Source organism: Emydura macquarii, unplaced genomic scaffold (assembly GCF_026122565.2).
Source record: "Emydura macquarii macquarii isolate MOO-44397 ecotype Brisbane River unplaced genomic scaffold, CSIRO-AGI_Emac_v2 contig_295, whole genome shotgun sequence".
In the NCBI taxonomy this organism is placed as follows: Eukaryota; Metazoa; Chordata; order Testudines; family Chelidae; genus Emydura; species Emydura macquarii.
In genome coordinates this window covers 8,000,024-8,013,973 of record NW_027130432.1, presented here as the reverse complement: position 1 = coordinate 8,013,973, position 13,950 = coordinate 8,000,024, and the positions used below count along the sequence as shown (strand labels likewise).

Genomic DNA, 13,950 nt, shown 5'->3' with positions numbered 1-13,950 from the left:
GCTTCACTAAATCTATTTCCTGTGTTTAAGGAATAAACCTCTTAAATGTTTGACCAAGGCTTCAAGGTAAACAATAAGACAATATTCAAAATCCCCACCAACAGAACCTGTTTGCTCAAAAACAAATGTAGTTTTCGTGTCTGTGTTATGCATTCCATGTGAATCCAAATTAATGTTAAATTAACAACTTTTTTGGAGTAAGAAAACTGTTGAAATATGAGATCATTTTCTGTATGCCATTTCTCCTTTTAGGTTGTGGAAATAATAAATTAAACTCATCTCTAAATAATAATGTAAGAAGGGAATGTATATACTAGATGTTTGAATTTGGCTGTTTTATCAATGTTTCATCTTAGTGTGGGAAAAGGTCAACTATAGGAAGTTCCTCTGGGAAAATTACATTCAACATGCATCACACAAGCAATTGCCGGTCACATACAGTAGCAATAGCCAAGTGCTTCTCCTCCTTACTCTATATTTACAATATCATGTTTGATACTAGATTTCCTGCAAAATTTCTCACCATGGTAAGATACCTTTCAAGTGCTGCCAATGTGTATGCCCCAGGACATGACGGAAGGCAAGATATAGCACTGTGTAGGTCAAACAGAGGCCAAGCATTAAATCATACTGGTATTTTTTGAATTACTGACTTGAACAGCTCACTATATTTCCATTAGAAATCCAGATTTCAAGGATTTTACCAATGGGGTGGTGGAAAATTGCAGATATTTGGAAAACTCACAGTGCTATTGCTGAGCTACAGTAGAAGAATACAAAGGAAAAAGCAAGTTCTCTCCTTACCAGCTAGTTGGTTTTCTGTGGCTTGGTGAATCAGTGTGGATCATGGATGGACCCAAAATTTCAGTTACAGCTGGACAAATAATGGATTTTTCAGTTTGCTGGCAATTCCAAAAAAACGTTTCTAGTCAAATGAAATGTTTAATTGTAACAAATTTAAATGTTCCATTTTGATTTTGACCATGTCAAACACTTTTTATTTCTAAATAATATTAAAATACATTTTGAAATGAAAAGTAGTTTTGAACCAAAAAATTTAAATATTTTTTTTAAAAAGTCCAAATGAATTTCAGATATTTTTTTCCCCAATCAAAATATTTCAGGGAAACAGAGATGAATTTGCAAAATGCTTTGGTGTCATCGAATCTGTGTTATTCTCAGAAAAAAGCGTGTGTATGAAAAATTTTTGCCCAGCTTTAATTTCAGTGTCAGTCAGGCAGTAAAGGACTATCCAGGAGCAGGAGACATGGCACCAACCCCTTCTCCTTGCTGGCCCTGAAGCAAGAGTTCCTGAAACAAGTCATAGAGCACAAATAAAAAGAAGTGTGATCTTAGCTCACACGTTAGCTAACCCAAGTTAACTCCGCTAAAAATAGAAGACATAACTAATTGGCTTATAACTCATGTTATCTGCTTGGGTTAAATGCAATATGGGAGCATGGGGTTGAATCTGGGCTGACTTAAAAGTTGAGCTGCAGTGCCTTCACTCCTATTTTAACTATAGTTAGCTGATAACCTGAGTTAAGAACACACCTTTTTTGCAGTGTAGACATACACTGACTTGCAAAGTTGTCAAATAAACCTGCTTAGCCCTACACTACGCTTTCTACACTAGTCATTTCACCCTGTCCCTCAGGCCAAGATGAGTGTCCAATCTACAGAAGTAGCAAGCACATTCAAGCATATTTTTAGGGAGAGAGAATGCTGCATCTGAAGCAGCCTGTGACACCTCAAACTATAATACATACATATATATATAAAAGAAAGGGAGGATACAAATGAGCAGGGCCTTGTCCAAGTCTTTGTGATGAAGGAAAATGAGCTACCATGCCTCCTCTTACTCTACCAGGAATTGTGTGTGTGTGTGTGTGGGGTTTATCTTCAGAGTTTGGGATCTGTGGGGGAAGATGCCAGGTGAGCTTCTAAAGCGGGTGAGGTGACAAGGTTTGAGCTTAGACTCGTATTCCTCTTCTGAGGGAATCTGTTTCGAGGAGGTAGGAGCGGGAAGAATTTTTTCCCCACAGAGGCTGCAAAGAGATCTCTGGAATTAATGAGCTGTGACAAGGGATAGCATAAGAGGGGAGTTTGCTTACGAGATTTTAGGCTTTGCTAATCCTGAGTTTTATGAGACTCTGCTTCTCCCTAAGTAAGCATGTGATGGAGCTGGATGGACTTTCTCTCCAGCATCTTCTGTCTCCTTACCCGAAATGGGTCTCATGGGACGGCTCCGAAGCATAATGAGGGTCTGCTTTCACAGGCAGGCATCTGTGTGGGGGAAATAGTGAGTTGCTGCTCAGCTGGATGTTCCAGACACATACTGGCTCTGTTATGGTGGGAGCCCTTCAGCTGAAGTACCTCACAGGGGCTGTGAGCCTGCTTTCCTTGAGCAATCTTCCTCTCTGTGCGAGGCACTTGCTAGCTACTTTCCTCACTGTCTGAGACACAGGAACACACTCTGAAAGGAGCAGCGTGTGGCATCAAATCTCTAATAAATCTCCTAATTCCTCACTGATCCTTCATTGACTGAAATTTTCTCCACATTGCCTTATCAAGTAAGAAACGGAGTGAGTCATTTTGCTCCCTCATTTAATGGAGAATCAGGGACAACATTTTCCATCCCTGGGACAGAGGAAATGCCTTGTATTAATTGTGGGAGATGCTTTCTTGCTGACACTCTTAAATAAGGACCAGTCATGCAAGTACTTACTACCCTGAGTAATCCCATTAACAACAGATTTCGTCTAACTCTCAGCTCCTTCTACTTAGGCCTGGTCCTATACTAAAAGGTTACATTGACCCATCTATGTCACTCAGGGAGGTGAAAAATCCACACCCTCTGTGCAACATAGTTAAGATGACCTAGCCCTTGGTGTAGAGAGTGCTACACACACCTAGCTGCTGCCTTTCAGGAGGTAGATTCCCTATGCTGAGGGGAGAGCCCCTCCTGTCAGCAAAGGTAGTGTCTACACTGAAGTGCTACAGTGGGCGGTGCAGCTACAAGATTAGACAAACCCTCTGTAAACTCTTAAAACAGGGACCATTTACTTGTTCTGTGTTTGTACAGTGCCTAGCACAATGACGACCTGCTCCATAAGTGGGGTCCTTAAGTGCTACCACAATACAAATCAATAATAATGTAATGAATAATCACCCTTGCCTTGGGCACAGCCACCAGAGGCTATGAACAACTACTACTACTACTACAGCAGTAAGAACCAGTGAGTATTTGCAGGATCAAATCCCTAATGTGCTGGTTGGAGCCAACTCCAAAGCCCCTTAGCTAGAAGATGGGAAACCAGACAGACATCAGAGCAGCATGATCATGTGAGAGCATTACATCTGTAGCATTTCACTGTATATTGGCAGATTTTCACAAATAAACTTTGCTGTAGGTTGTTAGCTTGTAAGTTTACCATTTATCTGCAGATCTAAAAGAATATCCTGTGATGATATATTATGATCTGCACACTTAGCAGAAATTGGTATTTCTCAATTTGATAGCCATACCATCCTGAGAAGCTTTTCAGCCACCTCAGAGTAGTGACTGGACAAGCTATATCATTCTCAAAGTAAGATTTATATTTACAAAATAAGGCCCTGGCATAATTTAATAAGCAATGTTGATTAGAGTGACTATGTAATTGCTATTTAAAAAAGAATCCTAAACTTATTTTCCTCTTTATAGAAGGTGTTGTTTGGACTTTCAGGTAATTACACTACTTTAATTTTAACATTTAAAACTCTTTAATTTTTGTAAATAAATTACCATAGCTGTCCTGCCAGGTTACTGTTAATTAGCTTGGGTAAAAGGCTGATATTGCCCTTTGGGTTTAAAATACTATATTTTCATTAAAAAAAACCCCAACAATGACAACATTTTGTTATTCAGACACTGAAAATAGAAGAGAAACTTATTTTAAGAACTGCTAAAATTTCTAGCATTTCAATCATGCGGGGGCATAAAGGATAAAGTAAAAAGAAAAGCAGATATATTTCAATTCTATTAGAAACATTGGGGGTTAGAAGGAAGTCAATGGTTTTTAAATAGAAAAGGACAAAATCAATAGGGAAAACTTTTATTTTCAGACTTCCAGGATGATATTATAAAAAAATGAAGATTTAAGAAACAAAACAAAACTTTTTAAATTACCATTAAAAAAAGGAAACACTACATATATTTAAAAAACCATTAAGAAACTGAACTGAACATATGAAGGCAGAGAATTCAGTATTAAGGCTCAAACTCCAGACTAGGTTAAACTGAGAACCTGTGGTCTCTAAAATTTAGAATTGTTCCTGTAATAAGTAATTCACATTTACTGCAAGGTAGTGATCACTGAGGAGATGTGACTTTAAAACAGTGACCATACAGAACAGCATCCTATCTCATTTAATTTGCTTTGTATTTTCTAGATTGCATAAAGCTTCGTGAAATAGACAAGAGAGGGAGTAGGCCTAGATAGCTGAGTATGCCTAGAAGATCCCTCCATCCAACACAACTCTTATAACGTTCTGGCAGTTGAACCTAGAGGACATTTATAACAATAGTGCACTTGCACAAAGCCAACATTTGATATTTTGGTGCCATTGGATAGATTGGCTTTATTCTAAAAATCATTGTCTCTGTTCCTATATAGTTATATATACTATACATTCTTTATTTGTCACACAATATAACAAAATGTAGAAGGAAAGTCTAACTACTTGTAAATATTTTTGGTGTTTAACTCAAAGTCTATAGAATATGGATCATGTGATAAATAAAGCCATTTTAATAGTTGACATAAGGGAATATGTTTGCATTGTTAAGCACAGTGTTTTGTTAAAACTGCTTTCTGTACTCAATAGCCTCAACAATAGGAATCTAATTCCATCCCTGTTACTTTTCAGAATGTATAGTTAAACTGTACAGAAAATGGCACAGACACATATAGCAAAGACACCCTTCTTCACCAAGGGAAGAGACTAATAACAAACCACTGAAAGTGAAGCACCAAGTCTTCACTTCAGAAGGATGCAAAATTATACCCCAAAGGATAGTAATGAAAGAAAGCAAATGACATGAATATGCACTTAAAGTCACTCTTGTCTCATAATTGAGATGCAGCCATCTCTGTATATAATGTTGGTCTAAACAAGGCTGTGACAGGAATATTTAAAGGATTTATGTTTTTTATTTATTTCTCCAAGACAAGAGTTCCTTTAATGCTGATTTTTCTGCTCCCTCCTCCACTTCTATCTCTAGCGAAGCTCGCAAATTTGGTCAAGTGTGAATCTCATGGCACTGAAAGATATAAGGAAACTGAAAACCAGTCAGTAAGTTCGTTTGAAACCAAGTAATAGAAAGGAGGCATTGAAAACAGAGAGCAGAAGATGTCTTCCCTCAAAGGAATCAGTAGATGGGCTCTGAGCTACCCTGGTCCAAGCACAATCAAGAGAGCTTTGAACTTGACTTTTTGTTTATTCCCAGTTTCGTTGAACGTATTGGCTTTTTCCTCAATCTGTCAGTTGTCATATTGTTAGCCAGTGTTGAAGCTGAAAGGAAACAGAAGCATTTATTTATATAATAATATATTATGGATTTAAATGATAGTGTTGAGAGCAAGTATGAAGTAAGGGAGATGACAAATCTTGAAGTACAGAAAAGGAAGAAAAAAAAATGACTTCCAGTATTATTTTCAGAATGAGTCCGTTTCTATTGATTAACAGCCATCTTGTCTGATAAAACAATCATTTAATAATCTGACCATTTTAAAATGCACAACAGTTGGACATTAGGGAAACCTAAGTAAAAAACTAGTTGCACCATAAGATGGACACAGTGCTTAATGTTCTGTTAAGATGCTTAAATAAGATTAACGTGTCCAACAACCATGATTGTTTTTCTGCTCCTGATGCTGGCTATGTGGACACAGTAACTTAAGTCAATACACAGGCCTCAGTGATTGACACATCATCTAAGAACTCCATTGTCAGAGCCCCACTTCTGCCTTTTTCAAATTATGCCTTTCTACTTTGTGTATATTTTCCCCAAACTCTGTAATTTAAATCCAAAATAGCTGAAAATATACTTTTTATCATTATTTGTTTGGGTTCAAACTTCCAGAATTGTGCAGAAATGTGTGCGTATAGCCCATGTATATACTGTATATATATATGTGCAGTAATTACAGAGAAAATATGGAAACACACACATTTGAAAACTTGTGCCATAATTACTTACATTTGAGGCATTAAAATATATGGGAACATAGTTATATTATAACCCACTAAAATGTACAAAAAGAATTCTCCTTCATATACAGCAAGTATTTTGCTTATTCAATTTCTTGCTTTTTTCCCCAAAATAAACACACACAGCCAAATTTTCACATTATTTTTCATGATCAACATCCAAATTACACTTATGCAACTGGGGTCAAGTTTTGAGCTATTGTACAAAATTCTTAGTTACGTTTAACCATGAAGGCAAAAAACGATACAGTATGAATGTTGATAACAGTGCAGAATGGGATATTTGTATTATTTTTATATTTTAGGAAAGAGTTTTTCAACAAGCTCATTTTATTTGCTAAGTCTAAGGCCCCCTGGAAACTTGTAGCATATTTTTCACGGTTGCTTAAAAACCATCCATGCAAAACAAGGAAACATGTTCAATCATCTATAGGTATATGGGGAAAACCTATTATATTTCAGTATCCTATCATCTCAGCATGACCATTGTGTAAGTCACAGAATATTTGCTTGCCTCTTTGTCATGACTGGTGGTATATATTTGGACTTTGAGGTAGAAATCATCAATCCAGACCCCTATGAAATAACTTCTGGGGCGTGAGGAAACATCCCATAATACGTTTTTGTTTTTTTTTTAAACTGCATGATGGTCTGGGATCAACCATTGCCAACATGTCCTTTGATGAGACCTTACCATGATCAGTTATGAACAAAGATGCTAGGAACTAGATTTGCTGTGGGATAACCTAGTGGACTCCATATGGTCATATTGTTAAAATGGTAAAAGACAAGTACCAGAAGTCTTAAGCAGGCTGAAGGACATGGCATTTTCCCACCCACAGAGCAACATATTGGCAAAAATGCAGAAAGGAAACAAACCCTCTTTCATTTGCCAGTCAAACTTGCTCAAGGTGCAAAGGGTTAGGGTACAGGCAGGGATGTATAGAGAAGGAATACATACCTTAAACTGCCTCACGTTCCCCTGTGCCACAAGATGGTGTTCATTCTCAGGTGTGATGCAATAAGCTAGTCTCTAAACAAGAAGAGAGAGTCACAGGAGAGAAAGTTAGCCATGTTAAATGGGTTAGATATGTAGCTGGGCAATGTTATTCCTTGGTTTACAGGCAAGCAGTGTGAGTTTGATATCAAACAGTGACTTAATTCTTTAACAACATTGAGTCCAGAGAAGACCTAGTTATTTAAAGGAAAACGTATATTATAATCTTCTCTGTGCTAGTCGTAATATCAGACAGAGCAGGAGCAGAATGTTTATGCAAATACTTAAGTCTAAATTTTAGCTGGTCCGCCCTCCTTGGGAAAAAGGCTCCAGGAGCTAGTTGGCATCGTAGCCTTTGGAATTCAGTATCAATCCAAACAGATGAAGAAAAGGAGCATGGGAGGGCAGGCTGACCGTATTATCCACAAATTCTAGGCTGCAGTGTCATTTGGGAGCACACACAAACGTTGCTCTGGCATGCCCTTCTATGGGTATTGTGCATGCCCCCAGGAGCTCCCGCTGGAGTGAGTCTCTTCTCTCTCCCCTCACTGCAAGCTGAATAGTCACAGTTTAGCCCTTGGTATCTTATACTAAGCATTTGGGGGTGTAGCTTGCCTTTTATCTGCAGGTCTGTGCAGCTCCTTTGTTTTGGGTATTGCTAAGGTTCAAGTTTTGTGAGCAAACCTGAGCTTGACCTATGGTTTTGTGTCATCAGCATGGGTGGCCGGTGAACACCCCCTTTGGGGAGGCTATCCCATAGCCCCGCCCCTTCTGCTCCCTCCCTTGCCAGAGCCCTGCCGAGCCCCCTATCACGGCTGGAGGAGGCCCACCCCAGATGGCCCAATGCCAAAGCTGCTGGCCCAGATGGCCTGAGTCCCAGCCCCAAGCAGCCCCAGCCCTGGAGCACCGGCCAGGTGTAGCTCCAGCCCCAGAGTGCCAGCCAGGTGGCCCCAGCACTGGGTGGCCTTAGCCCCAGAGCACTGGGCAGCCCAAACATTGGCCCCAACCGCCCTGAGTCACGGACCAATGCTGCCCCTACCCAGCCTGCTTCAGGGATGAGGCTGAGCAAGAGAAGGAACTCTGGGAAGAGCTGCTGCAGCACCTGCCTGTGTGAGGTAAAACGATGGGGGAAGAGGAGGATGCAGTAGGAAGGGGCGAGGCCTCGAGGCGGAGAATGGGTGGGGCCATGCCTGGCTGTTTGGGGAGGCTAAACCTTCCCAAGCCTATGATACCCACCCATGGTCATCATCTTGTGCAAGTAGGTAAAACTCTGTGGGCTAGAATGAATTCTGCTTTGAAGTTCTGGTGTTGCTTGAAAGAGACTTGCAAACCCAAGAGAACTGAACAAAATAAAGGGTTTGCACAAACCCTTGTGAAATGAAAGATAGAAGGTTTGCACAACACTGAGTTTACGGGGCTGGATTGTAACCCTATAAACCATGAGGAGAAAAGGGCAGTGCAGGAATCAGATTGTAACTCAGAGGGCCTCAGCCAAGTTACTGGCTCCCCATCTGTGCTGGTTCTGCGAAAAAACAGGAGTCCTCGGGGGGTGAAGTCAAGGTTTCATCCAATCCCTGTCCACTCTCATCCATCTGAGCAGGAGAAGGAATAGCTGACCAGCAGTAGTTACTGTCTTCTCCATGTATACACAGTAGGTAGCCTTCACAGTGGTATCAAAAGTATCCTGCTCCCTCTTGTTCCCGTGCATGCAAGAGGGCTCACATTTGAGCCCTATGGTGTTGCATCTCTTATCTTTCTCTTGTTCTAACTTATTAGGAGACCATTTGAATTTAAGGCTCATAAATAAAATATTGAATTATAATAATATGCCCGGCTACCTCACAACTCTATTTGCATCATTTAAAAGAGAGTTAAATTCTTCCTGAACTACAGGGCCTAATCCAAAACCATTTGAAGTCAATTGGCACCTTTCCATGTGAAGTGTTCATGTATTTGCTGGGGAAAAGAAAGTAAAAATTGTTGCAAAGTAAATAGCTATCATTAATTGTTTCTGAGAAATCATAAAATGCTTCTTTATTATAGTCTGAATTTTGACAAATGAAGGGACATCTTTTCAAATTATGGACAGATACTACTATTGGAATCCACCTGCTTGCAATAAACCAGATGGTATTCAAACTGTACTTGCTTAAGTCATAAAATACTGAACTATAAGGAAGATAAAACAATCATCGTTGCATTGCAATGTCTTAGGAATATGTTTGGTATTTTTAAAGGACTGAAAACAGATCTAAAGGTGGCTTTGTTTTCTAAGCCCCATTTGTGGATTCCTTTGGAGCATGGATAAGAATTTCTAATGACAGTGATGAGAAAATTAATATGATCAGTGAATCTTAAACTTGTGTCATTTTGAAATGGTAATTTGAGAAAAGTACAGAGCAGTGAAATTGTAATGAAAAATAATTAGATGTATTTTTTTCACCATAGAAACCAGGTTCCTCTTAAACAGAACAATAACACATTAGATTAACATTACACAAGAAAACACTACGTTAAAAGAACACTTTTAGGACAGCAAAGTCAAGCACTCAAAAGTTAGGAAATGTCAGAATTTGGGCTGCCTATGGAACCTTTATTCAGCCCCTTTCTGCGTACGCATTATGATAGTCTTTCGTTACATGACCATGCACTAGTTTTGCCCCAGGAAGCCTGTCTCAGTCGGGTCACAGGATGGATCGTGCTCAATTCATGAACAGTTATTCAATATTCTGTTTTCTCCTTGTTGTTCAGTGTGTTGCCTCATGCCTTATTTACTGCAAGTTGCTCAACTGCTGCTCTGAAGATAGAACTATTAATTTCCTCATGAGCTTTTCTACGGTTCTCATCATTATAGTATCTGGGTGGTTCACAAACATTAATGTATTATTACCGCATCCTTGCTAAATGAGGTGTTGTTTTCATTTGACGGATGAGGACCTGAGGCACATAGAGATTAAATCAAAAGCTTCCACTAATATTGAGTGGCCAGTCTGAAATACCTGGGATCCAGTTTTTCAGAGCACGTAGCATTATATAGCACTTCACAGTATATGTTAAAAGCAGCGCTCCCATTGGTTCCAGTTGCTGCTGTTAGTGCTCAGCACTTCAGCAAATCTGGCCCCAGGTCTTAAGTCAGGCACCCAGAAAATGAGGAACACACAATTAGTGACCATCTGTGAAAAGTTTGTTTTACGTGACTTACCCAGCATCATACAGTAACTGTGGCAGAGGCAGGAGTGGAATCCAACTCCCCAGAGCAACAGTGAACTGCCTTAACCATAGGACCCTCCTTTCTCTTCCTGCAGTCCCCTGTCTCATTTACTACTAGGGCTAAATGGAAAACCAGAATTCCATTTCATAAAAAAAAATCCAGGTTTCAATATTTGTTTTCATTCTACACCCAAACAAAACAGAGAACTTTCACAAAAATGTGTGTGTGTGAGAGACAGAGAGAGCTCCTCCCCATCCCAGAATAGAGAAGACCTCCTAATGGTTAGGACACTCACCTGTGATGTGGGATACGCAGGTCAAGTCCCTACTCCAAATCAGACAAAGCAATGACTTGGATGTCCTACATCCCAGGTTTTCATCAAAAAATTCCCATTCAGCTCTATTCCCTACACACCTTTCAACTTCTGCAACAAATGTAATAAGGGTCCTACAGATAACGGTAATCTTCACAGTGCAGCCCTGATTCATCTCCAGAGCAGTTCCAGCTTGTGCAGTTAATGAGGAAGCAGTCGTGAAAAAATAATACATGATCATGTGATTTAAGACTGTAATACATATGCACAAGAGGGCCAAATTAAGATTTCACAGGAAATCTTAATTCTGGCATTTACTAACTTCTGAGTGCTTGACTTTGCCACCCTAATGTTCTTTTAATGTGGTTTGCCTGTAGTTTCCTATAACCTATAAAACAATATAGGTCCCAAAACACCTATAAAACAAAATACAATATCCATCATGATATATCATATTCACACGGTACATCAGCAGGATTGGCCCTAACGGAGTAACTGATTGCAACAGTAGGTTGTCATCCTCTTTGTTGAACAACACTGGAAGGGGATGAGACAATTTGCCCACAGGTTTCGCAGACATTTGCTGACAGCGAAGGAATGGTGAGACATGGGAATCTCGGGTTCCATTCAAGCTGCGTAGGGGAGTGTGTCCAGTGTGCACAGACTCTTCTGCACATTTCCCCCAAAGCTTGAATCCCTTTTGCCCCATCCCATCCAGCCTGTCCCTGTCTCAGTCCTGTGCATTCCCCACCCCTGGTTTCTCATCTCAGTCTCCACTCCTCAGAATTTTCATCCTAGTCCCAGTCTTCTTGCCCAGCAGGTCCTAGTCTCACCTTCCTGGGCTCCCCATACCAATCTCCTTGCCCAGCCATTCCCAATTCTCCCTCTCCCGCCACCCCTCGCACACTTGCCCATGTTTCCCATCTCCACTGAATCTCAGTCCCTGTATGCTTCCCAAAGCTTCTCATCACATTTCAGTGTTCCTCAGCTCCCACTCATTGTCCACTCTTTTCTCACCTCCTGGCTCGCAGTATCCCATTTTCCTCCCTCGCTCCCAGCCTGGCCTCCTTGCCTAGCCATTCCCAGTCTCCATCCCAGTCCCAGTTTCCTTTCCCTACTTGCCCCACTAGCCTGCAGCCTCAGTCTTGCGCCACCTCCTTGTCCTTGTCCCAATCTACTCCCCTTGACTCCCCCACAGGTCCTACTCTTGCCCCTCTACATTCAAATCAGGCAGCTGCCTAAGCCCAGCATAAGGTGGTGTTGAGAGTACAGGAGAGACAGTCTCCCTGCTCTCAGTTCAGGTGCTGGGAAGGGCCTGCAGCAGCCCAGAGCTTTAACTGCGGGGAATGTTATGCTCAGTCCCAGGCTGGAGTGTGGACTGCATCTTTGGGGAATTTAGCTGCAAAAATCTAACAATTTGTCTATACTTGAAAGTTAATTGGGGTTAAGATAGGGTGTGAATTTAAATCTTAATAGGTATTCCTGAATAGCTAGCTCTCAAGAACTCTATGTGTAGACTAGCCTTAAGTCTTTACTGAGCACGTGTGAAATGCAATTTTTCAAAGCTTATCACTTGGCCAAATTTTAGCAGATTTCCGCAGGGATAGTAAAAGGCACATTCCTGACGCAACATCTACCCCCTGCCAAATTCTAAGTCCCTGCTCCAAAAAATGGGGGCTCGAGAGATATTTCAAACTTTTCCGAGATTTTTTTTAATATGGGAAATAGAACATATTTTTCACAGCTTCATTTTTGGTAATGACCACTCTATTGTGGCTGAAGTTCTCCAAGAATACCTGAGATATTTGGCTGAGGTAGCCCCCAGCATGAAAAATTATAAGCAACTGAAAACGGTCTAATATTGGGAAGTGTCAGGCAACCTTCAAAATAGATAGAGCTGGTGACACCATCTATAATTACCCTCCCTCCCACTTTTTTTAAATATCAACTATATAATAAACATTTGGAGCCATAGTGTCAGATGAGCGGCCTAATCGCTTTTAATCACCTCAGTGAAGGATCCAGATTTTCAGAGGTGCACAGCACTCCTGTTTAGACTCATAAGCCATATGTCAGGCCAAATTCTGTCTAGAGAAAGCATCTGGAGTGGGTCCACACTTTATTCTGGGTGCTGTATTTGAAGGCATCCATTTACATATATTTCTATGGTTGAAAAAAAATCTATCCATTCAACTTAAAAATGTGCATAAATCAATACATATGCTTTTATGAACTACAACGGACCATTCTGCAGACTAATTTCTGTCTAGAATCTGGAACAGGGTGTATTAAATCCAGCTTGTAATTCCAACCAGTTAGAAAGCTGGATCTGAAAGGTCACATAACAAGGAATGTGTCTGGGGAGCTAGAGAAGCAAACTGTTAGCTCAAATCCATTACATTTATTTCATAATAACATTTCATGACATTTTATTAGCACTCCACTTACTTCTTTAAAGGTCCCACGCACGTTCAGAAATTTATAGATAATGTAGGCAGGCACAAGTATCATTGAAGATAATGCTATTCCCCAGCCAATGCGATTTGCCCAGACAGGGAAGGTGTAGTCGTCATAGGTCAGGGGTTTGAAGTTTATAATACTGGCTATTACCACAAACTAAGAAAAGAAGAATAGAAAGAACAACCATTTTAGACCTTTGGAAAAACCCCAAGTGGAAAACAAGCTTCATCTGTTAGGTCAGGCAGGCTGCCCAGTGCAAATGTGGATAGCTAGATCCATGGAATAGGCCTTACCTTTAGCCCATTTACACTGTGTCCCTTTTAGATGAAATTGTGGAACCACTTAGGACACTTACTAATGTTGATGGTCAGAAAAATTACAAAATTCCAGTATCTGCCCTGTGTACTAGTGAACATCACCAGCAGACTAAACAGTGCTGTGGGAGGGAGACAGCCTCCCCTACTTCTGAAGTAGACCAGGGAGTCTGACTTGTTATTCTGTAGTTTAAACTAGAGTTAAAGCTGGGGAAGTTCTCAGGGCTGAAGTTATGGATCCAGTACAGGACTACAGGCAGAGGCTTTCAAACCATCCCTGAGGACTCCTCAAGATCCCTATTTGTCCTTTTTCCCAACTGTCCCAATTGACTCTTCTTTCCTTGTTCCCATCCCTCAGTGGGGAGCATCCTGTGAAGAGCGAATGGAATCTTAACTGAGC

General features: G+C 40.5%; 1 protein-coding gene across 1 annotated transcript in view; it reads right to left on the bottom strand.

Annotated features, from left to right (window-relative positions):
* Positions 1–4,092: 4,092 nt before the first annotated feature.
* Positions 4,093–13,950, bottom strand: part of SLC6A2 (solute carrier family 6 member 2) — a 102,883-nt gene continuing 93,025 nt past the window's right edge. Inside the window, exons 12-14 of the mRNA XM_067551456.1 lie at positions 13,225–13,392; positions 7,217–7,288; positions 4,093–5,556 (exon numbers count right to left, since the gene is read on the bottom strand). Coding sequence (XP_067407557.1) covers positions 5,533–5,556; positions 7,217–7,288; positions 13,225–13,392 — 264 coding nt within the window. The 3' untranslated portion in view covers positions 4,093–5,532. The remainder of the gene's footprint in view (positions 5,557–7,216; positions 7,289–13,224; positions 13,393–13,950) is intronic.